The sequence below is a fragment of the Vanellus vanellus genome (assembly GCF_965231255.1).
Source record: "Vanellus vanellus genome assembly, chromosome: 9".
Taxonomy (NCBI): domain Eukaryota; kingdom Metazoa; phylum Chordata; class Aves; order Charadriiformes; family Charadriidae; genus Vanellus; species Vanellus vanellus.
Genome location: NC_138914.1, coordinates 17782544 through 17801913, shown reverse-complemented (window position 1 = coordinate 17801913; position 19370 = coordinate 17782544). Strand labels below are relative to the sequence as shown.

Below are 19370 nucleotides of genomic sequence, written 5' to 3'. Positions count from 1 at the left end.
AGCTTTCCAGGCATCACTGGTTGCCCACCAGCCTGCCTGGGGGGTCTAGCGGAGAAGGGGGCAGCCGAGGGGCTGGCAAGGAGCCAGTCCTCTCTGCCCTCCCCCCTCTGTGCCCTGCTCTTCCCGTGGCCGTGCTGGTGAGCCCTGCCTGCTGGGACCTTGCCCTCGTAACCCACACTGCCTGCTGAGAAGCCGGCGGGGAGGCCGGTGGTCGCGGGGAGGGATTTCACCCCTGCGGTCGGTCACCGCTTTACAAAAAGGAGGTGGTGTGTTTCCCACAGGCAAGCAAAACCCTCGTCCTGCTGCCGCACGTCATGGAGCAGCTGCAGAGTGCTGACAGTGATGCCAGAGCCGCGGCTCTGCCCGTGCTTGGCAAGATGCTCCAGCTGCTGGAGCAGAAGACGTTCAACCGCACCGCACTGGAGCTGGCTGAGAAGCTCCAGCCGCTCTTTGATGATGTAAGGGTGGGGGAGACCCCTGCACCCCCCCTTGCTGGGCACCTCCATTCGTGCCGCCCACCGCAGCCCCTGTGCTCTGTAGGGGGATGCTTTGCCCCACAGCCCCCCAGACCCCACTGCTGCCCTCGGCAGCTCTGTGCTGCATCCCAAACCCTCCGCATTGACTCACCCCAACTCACCTCCACATGGCCACCCTGCCACATGGGGGACGGTGATGGCAGGACGGTGGCAGGCATGCTGAGCCCCATCGATGTGCACCCTGCCTTGTCAGCATCCCCCAGCCCTCCGCAGGGTCTCCCTCTCCAGCATGGGGATGTCCATCTCCACGTCAGCCCCTTGCTCGCCATGGGCTTGGTGCTGAGGTCCTCCTCCCTTCCTCCCCCAGGAGTTGGACACCGTGCGGGAGCTCTCCATCCGTCTCTTCCAAAACACGATAGAGCTCATGGTGGGTGCCAAAAAGAAGAAAATGAAGAAGAAAGTGTGGGACAGCCTGCTGCCGCTGCTCTTCCACCTGCACGACCAGGACAACAAAGTGGCCAAGGTGGGATCCCCAACCTGACCAGTCGTTTGGGCAGGGCAGTGCTGACACTGGACCTTTCAAATGTGTGTCACCGTGAGGTCTAGGTTGCTGAGTCCCTAGGACCAGGCAGAACCCCCCTCCCTGCCCACAACTGCCTTTCTCCCACTGCTGCCAGGATGGATGGGGAGGTGGGTCCCTTTCCCACCCAGCTCCCTCTGCACAGCCCATGGCATGAGTCCCTGCAGCCCTAGAGACTGGGCTACGGCTCAACAGCAGCCTGGGGCCACCAAGGCCAAAACATTGAAGCCCCGATGGGCTTCCAGCCAGAGAGGGTGGCTGCCCTTATCTATCCCTGGGGTGCGGATCCTTGTGGCACCATCAGTCCCCAGCCGGTGTGTCTTCCTTGCACGGGCTCTGACCCATGCCAAGAGGGGGACACAGAGACCTGTGCCCCTGGTGGTGGCATCTCTACTTCTCACTAGGCCTCCCAGGAAGCCCTCTGCAGCGCTGGACAGTTTCTGAAGTGGGGGCAGCTGGCACAGCTGGCCGAACCTGCGCAGGCATGGAGGATCTCCGAGTGCCTGGTAAGCCCAGCCCCAGTGCCCCCCAGATCTGCCCTGGGGGAACTCTGCCCCATGCCCAGTGGGGGGAGGGAGGACTGTGCCCCCACGGCTGCACGAACCCTCCCAGAGTAGGCTCTGCTCCAGGCCGTCCTTGCCCCCGGAGTCCCAAAGGGGACCCTGCCACCAGGATGGCACCCCAGTGTCCCCGGCGAGCCCTCTGCTCCCTCCAAACCTCAATGCCCTATTGGCAAGGAGCTGGGAATGTCCTGCTGGGGGGGAGAAGGGTGGCCCTGGGTAGGGGAGACCACCCGACCTGGGGGCAGCTCTGCGCCAGACCTGCACCCTGTTCCTCTCTCCAGCTGGCCAGGAAAAGGAGCAAGACCAAGGACTACCTGCACCAGAGCCAACCCTACCTGCAGAGCCCACAGGAGTCCCTGCGGTGGGAGGCTGTCAGGTTCATCGGTGAGCCACCGGCCCCGGGGTCCCTCCCTCTCCCCAGGGTCCCTGTGTCCTAGCATGGGACCTGTGTGGCACCCCTTGACCCCCTCCCACCCCTGCCTGCGCAGGTGTGGCTGGCAGGAGGTTTATCCATCCCCTCCACGATGCTGCACCCCGGGGTCAGCCCTGCCCAGTGGCTGCACAGCCAGGCGGGCTGGGTGGTGGGGTCCCCGGTGGGCAGCGAGGCCCCCCACAAGCAGTGGGGTCCCTGACACGCTATGTCCCCCCAGGGCTCATCGGACGGCAGATGAATGAGCGCGAGTATGTCACAGAGGGTGAGTGGGGGCAGCGGGGAGGAGGAAGGACCCCAGCACAGAGCTCCCCAGCCAGCCCGGGCAAGGGGGGCTCTGCTCCCGGCACATCTATGGGGAGGGGGGTGTTTCTGGTGGGGGGTATTCCTGACCAGCCGCCTCCAGCCGAGTCAGCTGCTCCCTGGCTCCCTTCTAGCCCTGGGGATCACAGGGTGCGATGTGCCCTGCCAGGAGAGGACACAGGGCTGTCACCTCACCTCTGCTGCTTTGTCCCCACAGTCCTTGAAGGCGCAAGGAAAGACAGCAGCCCCCTGGTCTCCTCCCTGGCGACTCAGACAGTCCTCATCCTCAGACAAGGAAGGCTGACGTTGAGGTTTAACCTACAATGGCTGAGGTTACAGCTGCCGAGGGCATGGAGGAGGGGGCACGTGGCCTCCAGCGAGCACTCTGCTCAGGCAGAGGTGAAGAGGCAGCCCCAGCCCTAGGACGCTCTGCAGGCTGGGCTATCTCCTCTTCCCAACATCCAACAGCCCCAGAGGAGCCGGTCTCCGGAGGATGCCACTCTTTCCAGTGGTCCAGGGCAACACCTGCCCACACACTGCATCTTGGCCACAAAACACCGGTGGCTGTGCAGGGCTGCGAAACAAAAGGAAGGAGAAGCCCAAGTCAGAGGCTGACACCGAAGCTGAAGTTGAAACTCAAGCCTTCCATCATGGTTTGGGCTGGACTGGCCCCTGAAATGAGTGGCAGATGCTCCCTAACTTCTCTCCCAAGTGAGAGAGAAGAATGATAGAGACTTCTGAGTTGGAAAGAAACTATCCTACTTTAGTGAAATATTAATAGTAAAATAGTAAAAAGAAAATATAATAATTTTAATAATAAAATAATTAAATATATACAAAACCATATCAACCTCCCAGGATGATGATCATGTCACCAGCAGGCACAGGAGAAGTCCCAGACTGGACTCAGTGATGGATGGGAGCTGAACTCAGGAACTGGAGTCAGGAATGCACGGATCGGGATCAAAGGCAGACAAACAGAGTCCTCCTTGGACATCGGCCATTGAAGAAAGAGGGCTGACCCCTTTAATCCCTCAGCTTTTATACCGAGCATGAGGCAGATGGGATGGAATACCCTGTTGGTCAGTTTTGGGTCACCTGTCCTGTCAGCTCCTTCCTGCAGGTGCAACCCCTCTACAAAGCCACCGCTGCTTTGGCTCCAGCCGCATTGTCCCCTCCATGTCTCCAGCAGGAAGGGCAGCTCTGCCTCCTGCCCGTGCCACCCATCCCCACAGGCCCTGCAACCGTTCCTGCCCAGGGACATTGGAAGTCACAAGAGGTGACACCATGAAACCAAGCCCTCCATGGAGCCATCACCTTTGAGCAGTCTCCAAAAGGGGGACCACCTTAACTGCAGCCCCTCCAGGATGCTCCGGGCATGCGTGGTGACATTCTTTGGCTGCTTATCCCTGGGGAAAGGAGCCTGTCACCTTACAGTGACCAGCTGAAGGGTGTTCCAGCCGCCCATCCACGCCTCCCCAGGTGCCAAAGAGAAAAGAGACTGAATGCTCAAACATGAAGTTTCAGCACAAAAGCAGATTTTAGCTCTTTAGAGCGTCCCAGGACAGGCCCTCCCACACCCACCCCTCCCTGCAGACACCCATGACCCCCGGCACGGCCAAGGATGCTCCCCCCAAGCGGCCGGAGGGTCTCATCCCCGGCAGGGCGCTCGGCGCAGGGACGCACCCCCGGCGGAGGAGCCCCACCGAGGGGGCGGGGCAACACATCGAGTGGGCGGGGCTTTGCGATGAGGGGGCGTGGACAGCGCAGGGGGGCGGGGCGTGGGGCAAGCGTCACTAACCGTGTGACAGCAGCCCACCGCTAGGAGCGCGCTTCCCGGGAAGGGGAGAGGCGGGGCCGCATGGGTGGTGGGAGGCGGGGCCCGGCTGCCTGCAGCCAATAGGCGCGGGCGGGGGCGTGACCTGGCCGCCTGCAGCCGGCGGGGCGGGCACCACGTGTGGCGGCAGCATGGCGGCAGCGGCGGCGGCGGGCGGCAGGAGGGCCAAGGCCCCGCGGGGGGCGGCAGGACGGCGGAGGCCGCGGGCGGCGGCGGTGAGGGCCGGGCCGGGCCAGGCAAAGCAGAGCAGGGCAGGGCAGGGCAGGGCAGGGCAGGGCAGGAGCTGAGGAGGGGGGGCCCCGGCGGGGTCGCTTCGGCTGGTGTTACCGCGCCCGTCCCGTCCCGTCGATCACACCTGTGCGTCCCGTAGGTCCCGGGCGCCGAGGGGAGGCCGCGGGCGGCGTCCGGGCGGCCCGTCGACGAGGAGGTGTCCAGCGACTCCGAACCGGAGAGGTAAGATCTGCGGCGGGGGTTGGAGGTGGTGGCGGTACCGGTGGCGGTGCTCACGCGTGTCCTCGCAGCCCGTCGTTAGGGCGGCGGCGGCGGCGGGAGGCGGCGGAGGAGGAGGTGGATGAGACGCCGCAGGAGAAGAAGCTGCGCCTGGCCAAGCTCTACCTGGAGGAGCTCCGCCAGCACGGTGAGTCCCGACCCGGCATCAGGTGCCGGTGCCCCGGCGGCGCGGCCCCGGACGCTGAGCCGGGCCCTCACGCCCCATGTCCGTCGCAGAGGAGGAGCGGGCGGCGGAGGAGGAGGAGGAGACCCAGCCGGCGGATCTCATCGGTGACCGGCTGAAGGAGGACGTGGTGAGCGACTGGGTGGGCGGGTGCGTCTCCCCGGTCCCGGTGGTGGCGGCGGTGGCAGACTCTGCCCACCTCCCGTGGGGCTGGGGCCGCCTCCGCTGAGCCCACCGCTTCTTCCCCAGCTTGAGCAGAAGGGCCGTCTCCAGCGCCTGATCGCCAAAGATGTAAGTGGCCAGCACTGGGGGTGCTGGGGGGCTGCCGGACTGCAGGTGCCAGCTTTGGGGGACACTTGGGCATGTCTGTGGCCAGCACCCTGAGTTGCTGTGCTGGCTACGGGACCAGGGCCCTTCTCCCGCCCGGGGTGCTGGCTGCTGGTACCCTGGGGATGGGAGGATGCCATGATCGGGTACTCCCCCATCTGGGGAAGGGGCCAGGGACAGCCCAGCTCACATCCCGCTCTCCCTGCAGGTGCAGCCTCCAGATCCGGCCAGCATCCGCGTGCTGCGGGGCCACCAGCTGCCTGTCACCTGCCTGGTCATCTCTCCAGATGACAGGTTCATCTTTTCCGCTTCCAAGGATGGCGCTGTCATCAAATGCAAGTGTTCCATTGGGGCTGTGACTGGCTGTTCCCCCAGCCTGACCCCTGTGGGGACCCCGCAGCAGCAGGACTGCAGGTCCCTGTGGAGGTGGCTTGGTCCCCAGCCCCTCTAGGGATGTGCATGTCCATCGTTTTGGGCTCTGTAGGAGGCTTGTTGGTGCTTTAGGAGTGGTGGGAGGCTCCCAGGGGGTGACAGCAATGCCTTTTCCACAGGGGAGGTGGAGAGCGGGAAGAGGCTGTGCGTGGTGCCCGGGGGCAAGAAGGGCACTGAGGAACGGCACATGGGGCACGCGTCCCACGTTCTCTGCATGGCCATTTCATCAGATGGCAAGTACCTGGTATGTGAGAGGTCGCTGGCACTGCCACGTGGGACGGAGAAGTGATGGGGTGGAGAGGTGGTGGTGGGGCGTGCATCTCCTCTCTGAGTCCTTGGGAGCAGTGTCTCATGCCCAGATGTACCTTGCTGGGTTAAGGCAGCCCCTACCCCCACCAGAGTCAAGAATGGGTCCCTGGGACCCCCCAAAGCGCATGGGGTGGGAGCAGAGGCTGGGGTGGGCTGTGGGTCCCTGAGGGGCAGGTCTTGGGTACCCCCTGTGTTCTGCCAGGCTACGGGAGACAGGAACAAGCTGATCATGATCTGGGATGCAGCCACATGCAAGCGCCTGCACGTCTTCACCGGGCACCACGACGCCGTCTCGGTGAGTCGGGGGCATCAGCTGGAACACCTGCAGGGCCAGGCTGCACTGTCCTCCCCAGTGCCCCTCATTGCTGCTCCCATGTCCATCTGTCTGTCTGTCTGCAGGGCCTGTCCTTCCGGAAGGGCACACACCAGCTGTACAGTGCCTCCCACGACCGCTGCGTCAAGGTCTGGGACGTGGCGGAGAATGCATATGTGGAGACCTTGTAAGACCAGAAGGGGGACCCCACTGGGGGAGGCGATGTGGCAGAGGGCCATGCCTGCTGCAGCTCTTTGCTGTCTCCCCCTCTAGGTTCGGGCACCAGGATGTCATCATGGGGCTGGACAGCCTGAGCCGGGAGTGCTGTGTGACGGCGGGGGGACGGGACGGCACCGTGCGACTCTGGAAGATCCCCGAGGAGTCACAGCTTGTGTTTTATGGGCACCAGTAGGTCTGGGGCAGGAGAGGGGGGCCGTGGGCAGGCAGGTCTGGCTAGGACAGTGGTGTATGGATGCCAGGCATCACTGGGAGCCTGCCACCACCTTGGGGATGCTGTTGCCCCGGTGAGCTCTTGTCTCCTAAATGGGATCCTAAAGCACGCTCATAACTGATGGTAGTTGCCCCTTCTCTTCATAGGGGTTCCATTGACTGCATCCAGCTCATCAACGAGGAGCACATGGTGTCGGGCGCCGATGACGGGTGAGCACGGGGCCGGCGCGGTGTGTGGGGTGGGCACACGGTGCCCGCATGGTCCCCTCACCCCTCCCTGGCAGGTCTGTAGCCCTGTGGGGGCTGACGAAGAAGAAGCCGCTGGCGCTGGCCCGGCAGGCACATGGCATGCAGGACACCCAGGGCCTGCAGCAGCCGTACTGGATCTCGGCGGTGGCCGCTCTGCGCAACAGTGACCTTTTGGCTACAGGTGGGTGACAGCCTCTTTGGAGCAGGGGTTTGGAGGTGCAGGGGGGGGGTGTGTGTCCTGCTCCCTTCCCCGAGTCGGGGTGCATGGCGGTCTCCTCTCTCTGCCCCAGGCTCCCACAGCACCAGCGTGAAGCTCTGGAAGAGCAGTGAGGGATTTCGGAAGCTGGAGCCCCTCTGGGACATCCCCTTGGTATGGATGGGGGAGGCTGGGGATGCAGGAGCTGGGCTGGGGTGGGAGGGGGGGGTCCTTCACTGGGGACTCTCCCTAGGTGGTGGGAGGAGGCTGTGGGAGCCCCTCACTTCTGCCTTGTCCCCTCCAGGTGGGTTTTGTCAACAGCCTCAAGTTCTCGGCAGCCGGTGACTTCCTGGTGGCAGGCATTGGGCAGGAGCACCGGTACCATCCCCCCTCCCCAGCGCTGCCCAGGGGTGCATGCAGCCCCCTCTCCTCCAGCGCTTGGCAGAGGGTGACCCCCATCTTTTTCATCTACAGTCTCGGCCGGTGGTGGAGAGTCAAAGAAGCCAAAAACAGCATCTGCATCATCCCGCTGAGGCGGAGGGCTGCAGCCCCCAGCCCCGAAGCCCCCGCCAGCTCCTAACCCCCCCATCCCTGCAGCTGCATTGCGCGTTCTTTGTGCAACTGCCTTCCTGCGGCCAGCGGGACGGGAGCAGGGGCTGTCGCTGGTGCCCAGACATATCACGAGGTGGCTCTGCCCTCTGCGAGGGTCTGCCCCCTTTCCCTCAGGTTCGGCCGGACCTGCGTTCTGGAAGAGTCTACTTTTTAAAAAAAAAAAAAAACAAACAAAACAAAACAAACCCACTTTATTTACATAAATTACAAAACAAAACAAAACAAAAAATCACGCTGTTTCTCACAGAAAAAAATCTACTCTTAAAAACTTGGTTGGGCTCAAATACCTGGGTCCTGTTACTTGCCCTTGGCACCTGCTGGACCCCCCGGGGCTTGGCAGGGGTGGGGGGTGTTAGGGGGGCATTTGCCCCCACTGCTGCCCCCTCTCACGAAGGGGTGAGAAGCACTACGCGCAGCGGAGAGGGGGGGGGGATGGAGGGGGGCTTGGGCACAGCCTGGCAGCGCTCGACGGCTTTCCTGGGGCCGAATACGAGGAGGAAAAGGTGAAATTGTGGAAAGGGCCCGGGGAAGAGGGGAGGTGGGGCACAGGCTCGGCGTGGGGGGGAGCGGGAGGCGCAGCGTGGCTGGCCGCAAGCGAAGCGTGACGCGGTGTGGCTCGGCAGGAGGGCGTCGGGTTGCGCGCCGTGGCTTGGCACGGGGGGACGGGGGATTTGCACCACAGCTGGCGCAGAGGCTGGGGAAGGTGCAGCACAGCTGGGGTCCAGGGGCTGCGCACTGTGGCTCAGTGCAAGGGACTGGGGGGGACAATCACCGTGGCTCAGTGCAGGTGATGGGGGGACGACGGGCACCTCAGCTCAGTGCAAGAGACAGGGGGACTTGGACCATGGCCTGGTGCAAGGGACTGGTGGACACGTCGCAGGGCTCAGTGCAGGGGATGGGGGAATGTGCACAATGGCTCAGTGCAGGTGACACGGGGGACATACACCATGGCTTGGTGCAAGAGATGGGGGGGACATGCACCATGGCTCAGTGCAGGTGATGGGAGGAGGGGATTGTGCACCACGGCTCAGTGCAAGGGACTGGGGATGTTCACCATGGCTCAGTGCAAGGGACTGGAGGGGATGTTCATCATGGGTCGGGGCAAGGGACTGGAGGGGATGTTCACCATGGCTCAGGGCAAGGACAGAGGGTCATGCACCATAGCTCAGTGCAAGGGACAAGGGATGTGTAACGTGGCTCGGTGCAAGGGAAGGGTGACACGTACCGTGACCCAACGTGTGGGATATGTAGCCCGTGCTGGGGCAGGGGCTGAGCCTCCCGGCTGCCTCCAGCCCCCGAGCGGGCCGTGCTGCGGGCGCTGTTCTCCCTGGGGAGGGAGCCGGGTGCCACAGGAGCAGCAGCACCGTGGCCTGGCCTCCATGTCTTTCACAAGGATGATGTCGTGGAGTCCACCACCTCGCGGCCATTGCACACCGTGGGCACGTACTGCGAGGCTGAGCCTGGTCGGGAAGGCAGCAGTCAGGATCAAGGTGGGGTCCGGCAGCAGCACCACCACCCCCCCTGCCCAGTGCATCCTACTGTGGTGGGTGATGGGTGCCTGGGGAGCTGCATCCCCCGGGGCTGGGGTGGAGGGTGGCTGTGTCCCCCCAGAGTGATGACAGGTGCCCAGGGTGGCTGTGTCCCCCCAGCGCTGGGGTGGAGAATGCTTGGGTTGGCCATGTCCCCTCAGGGCAATGGTGGTCCCCCAGGAGCAGTAATCCCCCCCAGCAGGCCATGCTGCTGTCTTGGGGCTTGCAGCCGTGGGAGATGAGGGACCGGGACAAGGGACAGGGATAAGCCATAGGGGACACAGCATCCTCCATCCCTCCCATTTCCAGTCATGCCCTACCCTGCACCCCACTTTCCTTCAGGTGCTTCCCCCTCCCTCCTCCCCACCAGGAAGGGGGTGCTGCCCCCCAGCCCTTCCCAACCCCACCATGCTCACCATGGGACTGGCTGGAGCCGGCGGCCGCCACGCTGAACCGAGTGGTGCCCACGCGGTGGCTGGCCACGTTCTTCTGCGGCTGGAAGAGTATGATGTGGAGCTTGGGGGTGAAGAGGCAGCCAAGGACCACAGTGCCGCTGAGGCTCACCGAGATGCACATGGTGGTGGTCTGGACCTGGAGACAGGGGTGGGCATCAGGTGCTCCTGCCACCAGCCTCTGCCCCGAGTGGGACAGAATGAAGCCCTCACTGTGGCACCGGGCAGAGGCTGCTGCCTGCACCCCACAGGCACATCCCACCCCATACCAGGTCCCTCGGTCAGGGTGGACCCGCTGGAGACCCCTGGACAGAGGATGGGCATAGCCCTCATGGGGTCATGCTGCCTTTGCAAAGTGGGTAGACCCTGAGCAGCACTCCCCCCTTTGCCAATGTGCTGCTTTGGTGCGATGCCTAGGGCTAGAGCCCAGCACCCCTCAACCCAGTGCACGCTCCCACTGAGGGATGCGAGTCCTCTCTGGAAGCCCCCGACTGCAGCTGCCCCCACTGAGTCCTCCAGGCCTGGCAAGAACGTGTCTGGGCACTCTTGCCAGGGAGTTTGAGGTGCTACAGGGTGCACCCCATGCTCCCTATTCCCTGGCACCACTCAGCTCCCCAGGGACCATGCTGGCCCTGGGGTTGGCATTCATCCCCTGGTGGGGGAGAATGTTGGGATGGGCCAGGGGCTGTCTCGTGCCTTTGCGTTGTGAGGCTGAACAATGGCAATCACTCCTCTGTGGTCAGATTGAGGGGTCTCTGGAGGTCTCAGGGCGATTTCCCATCCTCACCCTAGCCAACAGTCTGTCAAGGGGAAAGTCTTCTCCCCAGGACTCATTGCCCCCTCAGCCACCCTTCACAAGGTCAAGAATGCCCCAATGCAAAGGTGACCATTACCAGGTCCATGGCTGAAGACCCTTCCCCAGGCCCACACGTCTCCCAGCCACAAACCCCACAGGGCCCAAATCACTCAGATAGCTCAGATCAAGCCCTATTAAAGCCCTCTACCCCCCGCAAAACTCAGGCTCGTACTCGGTAGTCGCTGGAGGTCACGTAGAAGATGGGCAGGAAGGCCAGCCAGATGATGCAGGTCGTGTACATGGTGAACCCGATGAACTTGGCCTCGTTGAAGTTTTCAGGGCATTTCCTTGTCTTGAAGGCGTAGACCGTGCAGAGGACAATCAAGAGGACATTGTAGGTGAGCGAAATGAGCATGTTGGAGTCACGGTTGTTGCACTTGAGGGTGACGATGTACCTTTTGTCAGGCTCAGTCTCCTTGCCTGTGCCAGGGGTCTCCACCAGCAGCCAGATGATAACGATGATCAGCTGACAAGAGATGAGAGCCATGCAGATGACCACCTGTGATGTGGGGCTTATGAACCGGGGGCGCTGGACCCCTTCTTTCACCCCGCTGAAGATCCTGGCAATGCGATTTGTCTTGGTCAAGAGGGCTGAATAGCAGACGGCAAAGGATGTGCCCAGTCCCAGACGCCGGAGCGTGCACACCTCAGTGGAGGGCTTCGCGATGAAGATGAAGGTCATGCTGTAGCACATGAGGACCCCAGTCAGGAGAATATAGCAGAGCTCCCGGCCAGAAGCCTTCACAATGGGGGTGTCATTGTTCTTCATAAAGACTCCAAAAACGAAGAGGGTGGAGATAAAACCCAGGCACGAGATAGTGACGGGGCCAATGGCCCAGACGTCTTTCCAGCGGATGTACTCCTGGGGCAACTCGTAGCAGCCATTCAGGGTCTCATTGGGCCAGTAACCGAGACCGCAGTCCATGCAGGTGAACTCATCCAGCAAGTACTCATAGGGCTGGCAGGGGATGCAGATCCAGCAGCATATGTCACCGGGCTGCATGCTCTTTATCTCATTCTTCTTGCAGGGATCGCTGCACTGGGACACAGGGATGGAGGTCTCAGCCCACGGGATGAGGCTGGTGTTGAGGATAAGCCCTTCAGCCCAGTAGCCCACCTTCTGATAGCGATACCGCCCGTCCATGTAGTGATAGTTGAAGATGTTGTAGCGCCCAATCCCATCGCCATAGCGGTCAAATCGAACGACACTCTTAGTGTCTGCTGGCCTGAATGGAGCTGGAGGGAGGAGAAGGGGAGATGGTGACTGCCGTGGGGCAGAAGAGCGCTCGCTCCTGGTGTGGAGGCAGGGCTGCACCAAAGCATTACATCCCACCATGGCCACAGGCAAATATCTAACCCGTTCCCCACCTTCACTCTCATACTTGCTGGCTATGCACGCATTAGGAGCTGGAAAGCAGCAGTGGAGAACTACCTTCCCAGGTGCCTTACAGCTCGGCAGCCCCAGACAGCTCTGCAGGGACAGAGAGGTGGATTTTGCAGCCTTCATGGCTCTCAATGACACCTGGGTAGCCAGGCTCAGCCCAAGTCACAGAGGACACGCTTCTAATTCACCCCCAACCACGTAGGTCCCTGATGAAGGGTATCAACAGTATCACAGTATGCTAGGGATTGGAAGGGACCTCAAAAGATCATCTAGTCCAATCACCCAGTTTCCCTCCAGTTTAATCCCTGAAATGGGAATAAATCATGGTGTTTGCAAGTGAGGTCTCCAAGGACCCATGTTCCTGGAAGGGCTCCTGTGGGCACGGTCCCACCCAGCTCTAGCAAGATGGAGTTGGTCACCAGCTTTTCCACGCTGGGGACAAAAGGCCTGGATTGCCTCCCAGGGGTGATGGTGGGCTGTTGGCATCCTGGGACAGCCACAGCTCATGGCACAGGGGTCCCTCAGTGTGGGCAGGCTGGAGGAACTGGAGGGCTTTGGGTCAAATCTAGGTCTCCTTCCTCCTCCTTGCCCCTCCACCCACCCCCTTCCAGTTAGGCAGCCAAACCCCATCTCCATCTCTGGACTCACCATCAAAATTAACATTGAGCATAAAGTCCTTGTAGAACCTCTTGCCATTGACAGGCTTCATGGCATCGCAGAGCTTGGTGGCATTGGGGCACAGTGCCTGGTGCATGTTGTGGAGAGAGTGAGCCATAGCATAAACTGCATTGACCACAAATGTGATCTTGGACTCTGGCTCAAATTTGCCTGTCTTGAGGGAGTACCGGCTACAGTCCTGCGTGTGGAAGCTGCACTTGAACTTCTGCTCCCAAAACTCCCGAAACCAGGGATTTCGGCTGTTATTGTAGGGATTGAGGTTACGAAAGTAGGCAGCAAACTCCTTAATGGGGTAGGCTGCCAGTTCGATGGTGATGGCTCCCTCTGCCACTGCTTCGCTCCCAGCCACCACACTCTCCAGGGCTCCCCACCCGTCACTGGCCACCCACGTGAAGGACACATTGGCTCTCTGGGCAGCTGCCAGCAGCTCCCGGGCATCTTCGCTTCGGGTGAACAGCACAACCACTCTGGCATTGGGCTTCTGCAGCAGAGCCCGGACCACTCCGTCGTAGGTCTTCTTGTTCATGGAGCGCCCCACCTTCTCCGAGGTGGCAATGCAGATGTTGCGCATGCGGGCTTCTTGCTCAAAGGCCTCGATCCCTGTCTCCCCATAGTCGCCCTCTGAGGCCACGGTGGAGACGTAGGTCCAGTTGAAAAAGCGGAGGATCTCTGCCATAGCTTTGGCTTGGTAGAAGTCTGGCGGGACGGTGCGGGCAAAGTAGTCATAACGGGACTTGTCGCTGAGCTTGGCACTTGTGGAGGCGTAGCTGATCTGCGGGATCTGGAAGAGCCGCAGAAGGTTGGCCACCTGCATGGAGGAGGAGAGGTGAGCACCTGAAGACATACCCCAGTGAGGGACATTGGCACCGGAGAACAGAGAACCCCTGCCCAACACCAACATTGCATGGTGCTCCCAAGCACGACCATGCGGCTGCTGAGCGACACCCCCACCTGGAAGGTCTTGGTTGGTGGACAGATGGATGGATGGCACGTTCACAGGGTTGCCTGAGCCCTCAGATGTGCTCGTTTCTTTTACTATTTTTTTTTTTTTTTAGTATTTCATTTCCCCTCTGAAATTTGGGACTGGGGAGGAGATAAATGGATTCATGGCAAAAGCAGAAACTCCCCCTTGGATGAGCTGTGGGAGATGCTTGTGGGGAAGGAGAAAGACGGGGAGCCTGGCAGCACCACGGCGTGGGGGGAAAGGGCTCTGGGGGCTGGGAGATGGGGCAGAGCCCCCTGCCCAGCCCGGGGTTGGGGGGGGGGGAGGTGGGGTGTGCAGCACTGAGCCTGGGGACCAGCGCCTGCGCATCCCACAGCAGGAGTCCCAGCGAGATCAGCACCTTCCAGCCGCTCGGCAGAAGCCCTCGTTAGCTTCAAAAGGAAAAAAATCCCCGCTAATGAGGCTGTTAAAAACCCGGGCTCTTGAGCAGCAAGGGGGAAGGCTCAGGCGCGCCAGCGGGGCCGGTGAGCCTGCCCACATCGCGCTGCTCCCCGGGCGAGAGAGGCAGCTTAATTAACGTGGACAAATGTTCTCGACGACAAAGTCCCCTAATAGCAAGAAGGCCCCCGAGCGCAGCAATGCCGCTGCCGGGCCGCGCCGCACAACGGGAGCTGCCAGCCCGCCGTGCTGCCCGCGCCACCCGGGGTTGGGACTGTGCCCCCAGCCGTGGGGACACTCCAGGTCATCCAGCAAGGGAAGGGACAAGCGCCCGCGTGGGCTGGACCAGGGTGCTGCCTCCATCACCCAGCTCCGGCTTCCTCCGCCCCATGGCCAGGGGGATGCGGGGACCCTGGGGACCAGCAGATGAGGTTTGACACACACCGGGGGACTCGTTAAATCGTAGCGAGCGCATGGCCCACTGGCAGCCCCTGGGACTCAGCTGGCCCCTCCGGCTTCCTGCATCCTCAGGGGATGCTCTTCTCCCTGCCGAAGCCGGCCCCTGGGTCCGCAGAGCCACGGTTTTGGGGACGGAGCTGCACCAAAACCAGGGCGACAGCCAGGTCTGAGGCTCAAGGTGGCTGTTCCCATGGGAATCACCGGGGTTGCGGGGGCAGCATCCCCCTGTGCCCACACTGCCCCGTGGCTGAACCCCTCAGAGGGGGGTGTCTCCTCACAGCTGGCCACACCTCATGGGCTGGTTTTGGGGTGGGAGAGGGGATGGTGCCCCCTCACGGTGCGCAGCTCTGCCTGCTGGGAGTGACATCCCCACATCCCCACCACAGTGTCCCCAGTGCCATTCTGACATCTGGAGTGTCACCACCATGCCGGGGAGTGTTCCTGCCCCTGGCCACCCACCCACCCCACTGGGACAGGACCCATGGGGGCTGGAGGTGAGCTGAACCCTGCTCCCGCACTGCGATGGCCCCTGGGGACAGCCACCCCCTGGCTGCCAGGGCACCACAGCAGTCACCCCCCCCAGCACTATAGTGGCCAGGGGCCACCAGGACAGCTATGGCATGGCTGTGGCCACCCAGGTCTGGTGGTGGGAGTAGCTGGTCTGTCGGGTGCTGGGGGTGGCCACCCACAGTGCCTGCCACATCCAGGCATGCTGGCATCATGCTGTCACCCATCGGCGGGAGGAGCGGTGCCTGCAGGCACTGGCAGCGTACATCAGGCAGGAGAGGGCCAGTGTCCTTCTCCAGGCCCGTGCCAGGACGTGGCATGCCAGGAACTGGTACTGGCGATGCTGGGAGGCAGCTCGCACCATCCAGGTCCACCGGCAGCAGTGAGGGATGTGGCAGCCTGGTGGCACTGAGGACAGTGCGGACCTGAGCATCGAGATTGTCCTGGGTTGAGGAGCTGCGCTTGCTGCCACAACCCTGGGAGGGGAATAAACCCCTGTTCCCACGTAGGACGGATCCACTGGCTTGGCTCCCATGGCTTATGGCAGGTGGGGGGCCCCTTGCAGCCCCCGAGGGGACCCCGGCCACCATCAGGGCTGCAGCCCCCCCACGGTAGCAGAGAGAAGGCTCTCTCAGGTGCCAGGCTGGCATTCCCTCCCCACAGCATCGCCACGAGGGATGCAAGAGCTTCCCTGTGCTGCGTCGGCAGCAACATCATCACACTGCTACCGGGGTTTTACACACACACCCCCACACCCATTTTTGCCAAGCCCCCAGCCCCATCTGAGCCCCTCTTGCCTGGGGGGTACCTGGATGGACACGTCGCTGTAGGAGCCCCCGATGACACCCGTGATGGCGGTGGGCACATCATCGTGGACAGCGTAGGAGCCGTCGGGGCAGATGTGCTCGGAGCCATCCACCCTGGTGAGGGAGGCGCGGACGAAGTCGAGGGACTGCTCGAGGGCATAGGTGTCCTTGGAGCAGGTGTCGAGGATATGGGCACCCAGCTTCACCCCCGGCAGGATGCTCCCGTCCTTGTTGATCTCATCCAGGGCAAAAAGCATGGCCTCCAGGCGCTGGATGCCCCGGTGCTCATTGATCTTGCCACAGTCTTCGCTCCCCACTCCTTTCTCATGGACGGGGAAGAGGCCCCCGATCACCAGGTCCCCCTCCGTGCTGATCTCCTTCTTGCCAGCCATTCCATGCCCAGCGGCCAGGCAGGTGGCCAGGCGCATCAGCCACAGCCAGGCGGCCAAGAGGACCGCCATGGGGTGCGCCGGCCAGGGGACCCGCGCCGCCCACTGTCACCCACTGCCACCCGTCAAGGCGAAGGCAGGCAGTCCCCAGGCATTGGGCGGTGGGGGGTGGCGCGGCGTGGCGTCAGCGGGGGGGGGGGGAGGTCGTGCTGCCCCGAAAGAGCCCCTCAGCACCTGGAAAAGTAAAGAGAAAAACCGCTGGGTCTGAGGGCTGCAAGGTGGGCTGGGGACCGTCCCCACGGGCCACTGCAAGGACATGAGGCTGCCTGTGCCCCCAACCTGAGCGCACCCCCACCTGGGGTGCCTGTAAGAAGGACCCCCCTGCAGAAGGGCGAGCTGAGCGCATGCGACAGCTCCAGCAGCGACCTGGGACCACCAGGACACCATCAAATGACACAGACCCCAGGAGACAAATGGGGCTCAGGGTCTGGTCCCTCTACAGCGCTCCCCAGGATGCACCGGCACGGGCAGGGGCAGCACAGAGCCAGCCCCCGCGGCAGCACCAGGCAGAGCAGCCTGCTGGAGGGCAGCTTGCCGGCCCCTAAAATACTCGGGGGGGGGGGCGGGAAGGGGCCAGGGAGGTCACCCAGGGCAGACACCCCGGGCTGGGCAGGCAGAGCCAACGCCGGCTGTGAGCTGAGCCCCCGACCCGGGCAGCAGCATCACGGGTGCCAATGGCTCCCAACCTCCAGCCACGAGCGCTGCCAAAAGCAGTCAGCCGTGAGCCCACCGTGCCCACAACACTGTGTTTAACCCCCATCCCACCCCACCCTCCAGAGCCCACCCGCCCTGCCGCGGCCCTCGGCACTGGCTGTGACACTGGGGCTGGAGCAGGGACACGCTGCTGCCTTCATCCTCCCGCAGCGACACACGGGGCAGGATCCAGCAGCCGCGGTGCTTCAGAGCCTGTTCTCTCACCACCGCCCCTTCCTTCCCCGTATACTAAATTCAGAGATTTCAGTAAAAGTAAGAGCCAGGTTTGCTGACTCCCTCTGCAGAAAGCACGGAGGCGCGGGGGAATCAAAGGCTTTTGCAGCAGACAGGCCTTTTTTTGGCAGGAGATGCAGTCCCTTCGGAGATCGGTTGTCTTTTCCCAAAACACGGGAGAGATTTGTTTCCCATTTGAAGCCGACTGCTGAAATCCCGCAGGGCTGGCATTTCAGGGGCCATGGGAGAAGGAGACCCCCCTGACAGCCCAAGAAACCTCAGGCTGCTCCGGCACGGGAAGCTGCCGCTGCCGCAGCGGGTCCCAGGGCTCACCCGCAGCCCGGCAGAGCCAGGGTGCTTGTGGGGACACCGGGTGGGAAAGCGATGCCGGAGAGTGCTGGTCCCCCTGCAGCCGGTACTGAGGCCACTCTCCCCAAGCAGGAGCAGGGCATCACTTGATGCCCCCATGGTTCCCCCCCGCAGGCGATGCCCGTGGCTGGAGGAGCCCTCCGGCAAGCAGCCAGAGCTGGCAGTGATGCCCAGGGGATGCGGGCAGCAGTGTGGCACAGGGCATAATGGGGTGGAGTGGCGAGATGCATGCGGACCTCCTCCTCCATGCCCCAAAGTGCCTGTCCCTCAGTGCTGCCTGCCTGCGACGAGCCCCCAGCCACCTCGGGGCATCTCCTACCTGACACCTCAATTTGAAGGAGTTTGGAGAAGAAGCCGAGGAAAGGTCCCTGCTTTATTCCAGGCAGCAAATGCTTTTGAGGGACCCAGAATTTCCTCAAGCAGGAAAGAGGTCATAGACACATGGATTATTATTGATGGAGCCCATTTGTGGCAGGCTGAGCCTGGCACAGGGGTCTGGCAGCACCAGGATCCTGTCTCCTTGGGGTTCGGCTCTTCTGGGGCCGCTGACGGGACCTGCCAGATGAAGGGCAGCTTCAGGCAAAGCTCTCCTGAAAGGGCAAACCGTCACCCACTGTGCAGTGAGCCCAGAGGGAGGCTGTGAGCAGGGCTGCGACCATCCCTACAGCTGCTCAGCTGGGTTGGCACAGTGCCGGGGGGGAGGACAGCCCCCTGGGAACATCTGGAGAACCTCTGGGAAAGTGAAGCACCCAGCAGGGCAGACCCAAGTCCAGCCCAACGGACACAGTACGGCTGGAAGGCTCCTGCTGGCCGCTGGCAGCTTCTCCTCCCAAAAGCATTGGCGAGTAGGACAGGTGAGAAGGTGCCATCACTCCTACGTGCCCTGAGCGCTTTCCACCCACCTCCTGCCAGGAGACCTGACCCTCTCTGACACCAGCACCCTTAGGGGTGACATGGGGCGCGTGTGAGAGCAGCCATGCTGGGAGGGCTCAGGGTGAGACTGGCTTACATGAGCCACCACCATCACCTCCCACGGGAGTCCCTGGAGGTCCTACCACCACCGAGCTCCTCCGGGACCCCTGCACCTCCGTTCTGCCCCACGGCCTGCGAGCCCCGGTGCTCTGTGGGGCCAAAGCGCCTTCCCCCCCGACACTCGCCCCATCGCCCCCCACCACCGCGGCCGTTGGGCTGCCCCTGCCCATTCTGCGGGGAGCGCGGGGGGTCGGGGAGGCGAAGGCGAGAGGAGCCGGCGCAGCCCTGGCCCCTGCGCCCCAGCAGCGAGGTGGGAGAGGAGGGTCTGCCCGCCCCACCGCAGCCCCCCAAGGGGTTGGGGTCACGGGCTCAGACGACCCACCCCAAATCCTGTCCCAAACCCGCCCCGGGCTCCGACTGTCCCAGTAGCACCACCACCACCACCCCCCCCGAGCCACTGCTCTCCCCGGTCGGGGACAGCCGGAGGAGGAACCGGGGGGCGGCAGCCGGGGCGAGGGGTGGCTGTCCCCCCAGTGCCGGGCGGTCCCCTCCGCTTCCCTGCTCCGGTGACCGCGGGCAGCCCCTGCCCGGGCCCGGGGGGGCTGCGGCGGTGGGGTCCCGCTGGGTGCCCACTGCAGGGGTCGGTGCTACCGGGGCATCGGGGGGGACGGGGACCCCCCGAGCACTTCTCCCGGAGCCCCGCGGCTCGGCGTCTTGCTCCGGGCAGGGGGGGAGCCGGCGGGACCGGCCCCGGTGCCCCCCGCCCTGCACGCATCCCCGGCCCAGCCGGTGCCGGTGCCGGTGCCCCGGTTCGGCTCCCCTCCCGCAGGCTCAGGAGCCCCGGCTCCGGG

General features: G+C 63.1%; 2 protein-coding genes across 2 annotated transcripts; one reads left to right on the top strand and one right to left on the bottom strand.

Annotated features, from left to right (window-relative positions):
- Positions 1-4320: 4320 nt before the first annotated feature.
- Positions 4321-7924, top strand: RRP9 (ribosomal RNA processing 9, U3 small nucleolar RNA binding protein; the record flags this gene model as incomplete). Its single annotated transcript, XM_082487921.1, has 15 exons — positions 4321-4404; positions 4560-4642; positions 4711-4826; positions 4916-4992; positions 5112-5153; positions 5398-5524; positions 5741-5865; positions 6133-6225; positions 6330-6430; positions 6517-6651; positions 6841-6903; positions 6978-7123; positions 7233-7312; positions 7443-7516; positions 7613-7924. 15 exons carry the CDS (start codon positions 4321-4323, stop codon positions 7716-7718), a joined length of 1452 nt encoding a protein of 483 aa, XP_082344047.1. The 3' UTR covers positions 7719-7924.
- A 1212-nt stretch (positions 7925-9136) lies between these two features.
- On the bottom strand, positions 9137-16263 carry GRM2 (glutamate metabotropic receptor 2; the record flags this gene model as incomplete). The annotated part of the gene is made up of 5 exons (XM_082487858.1): positions 9137-9210; positions 9696-9870; positions 10760-11823; positions 12620-13457; positions 15805-16263. 5 exons carry the CDS (start codon positions 16261-16263, stop codon positions 9137-9139), a joined length of 2610 nt encoding a protein of 869 aa, XP_082343984.1.
- Positions 16264-19370: the final 3107 nt, after the last annotated feature.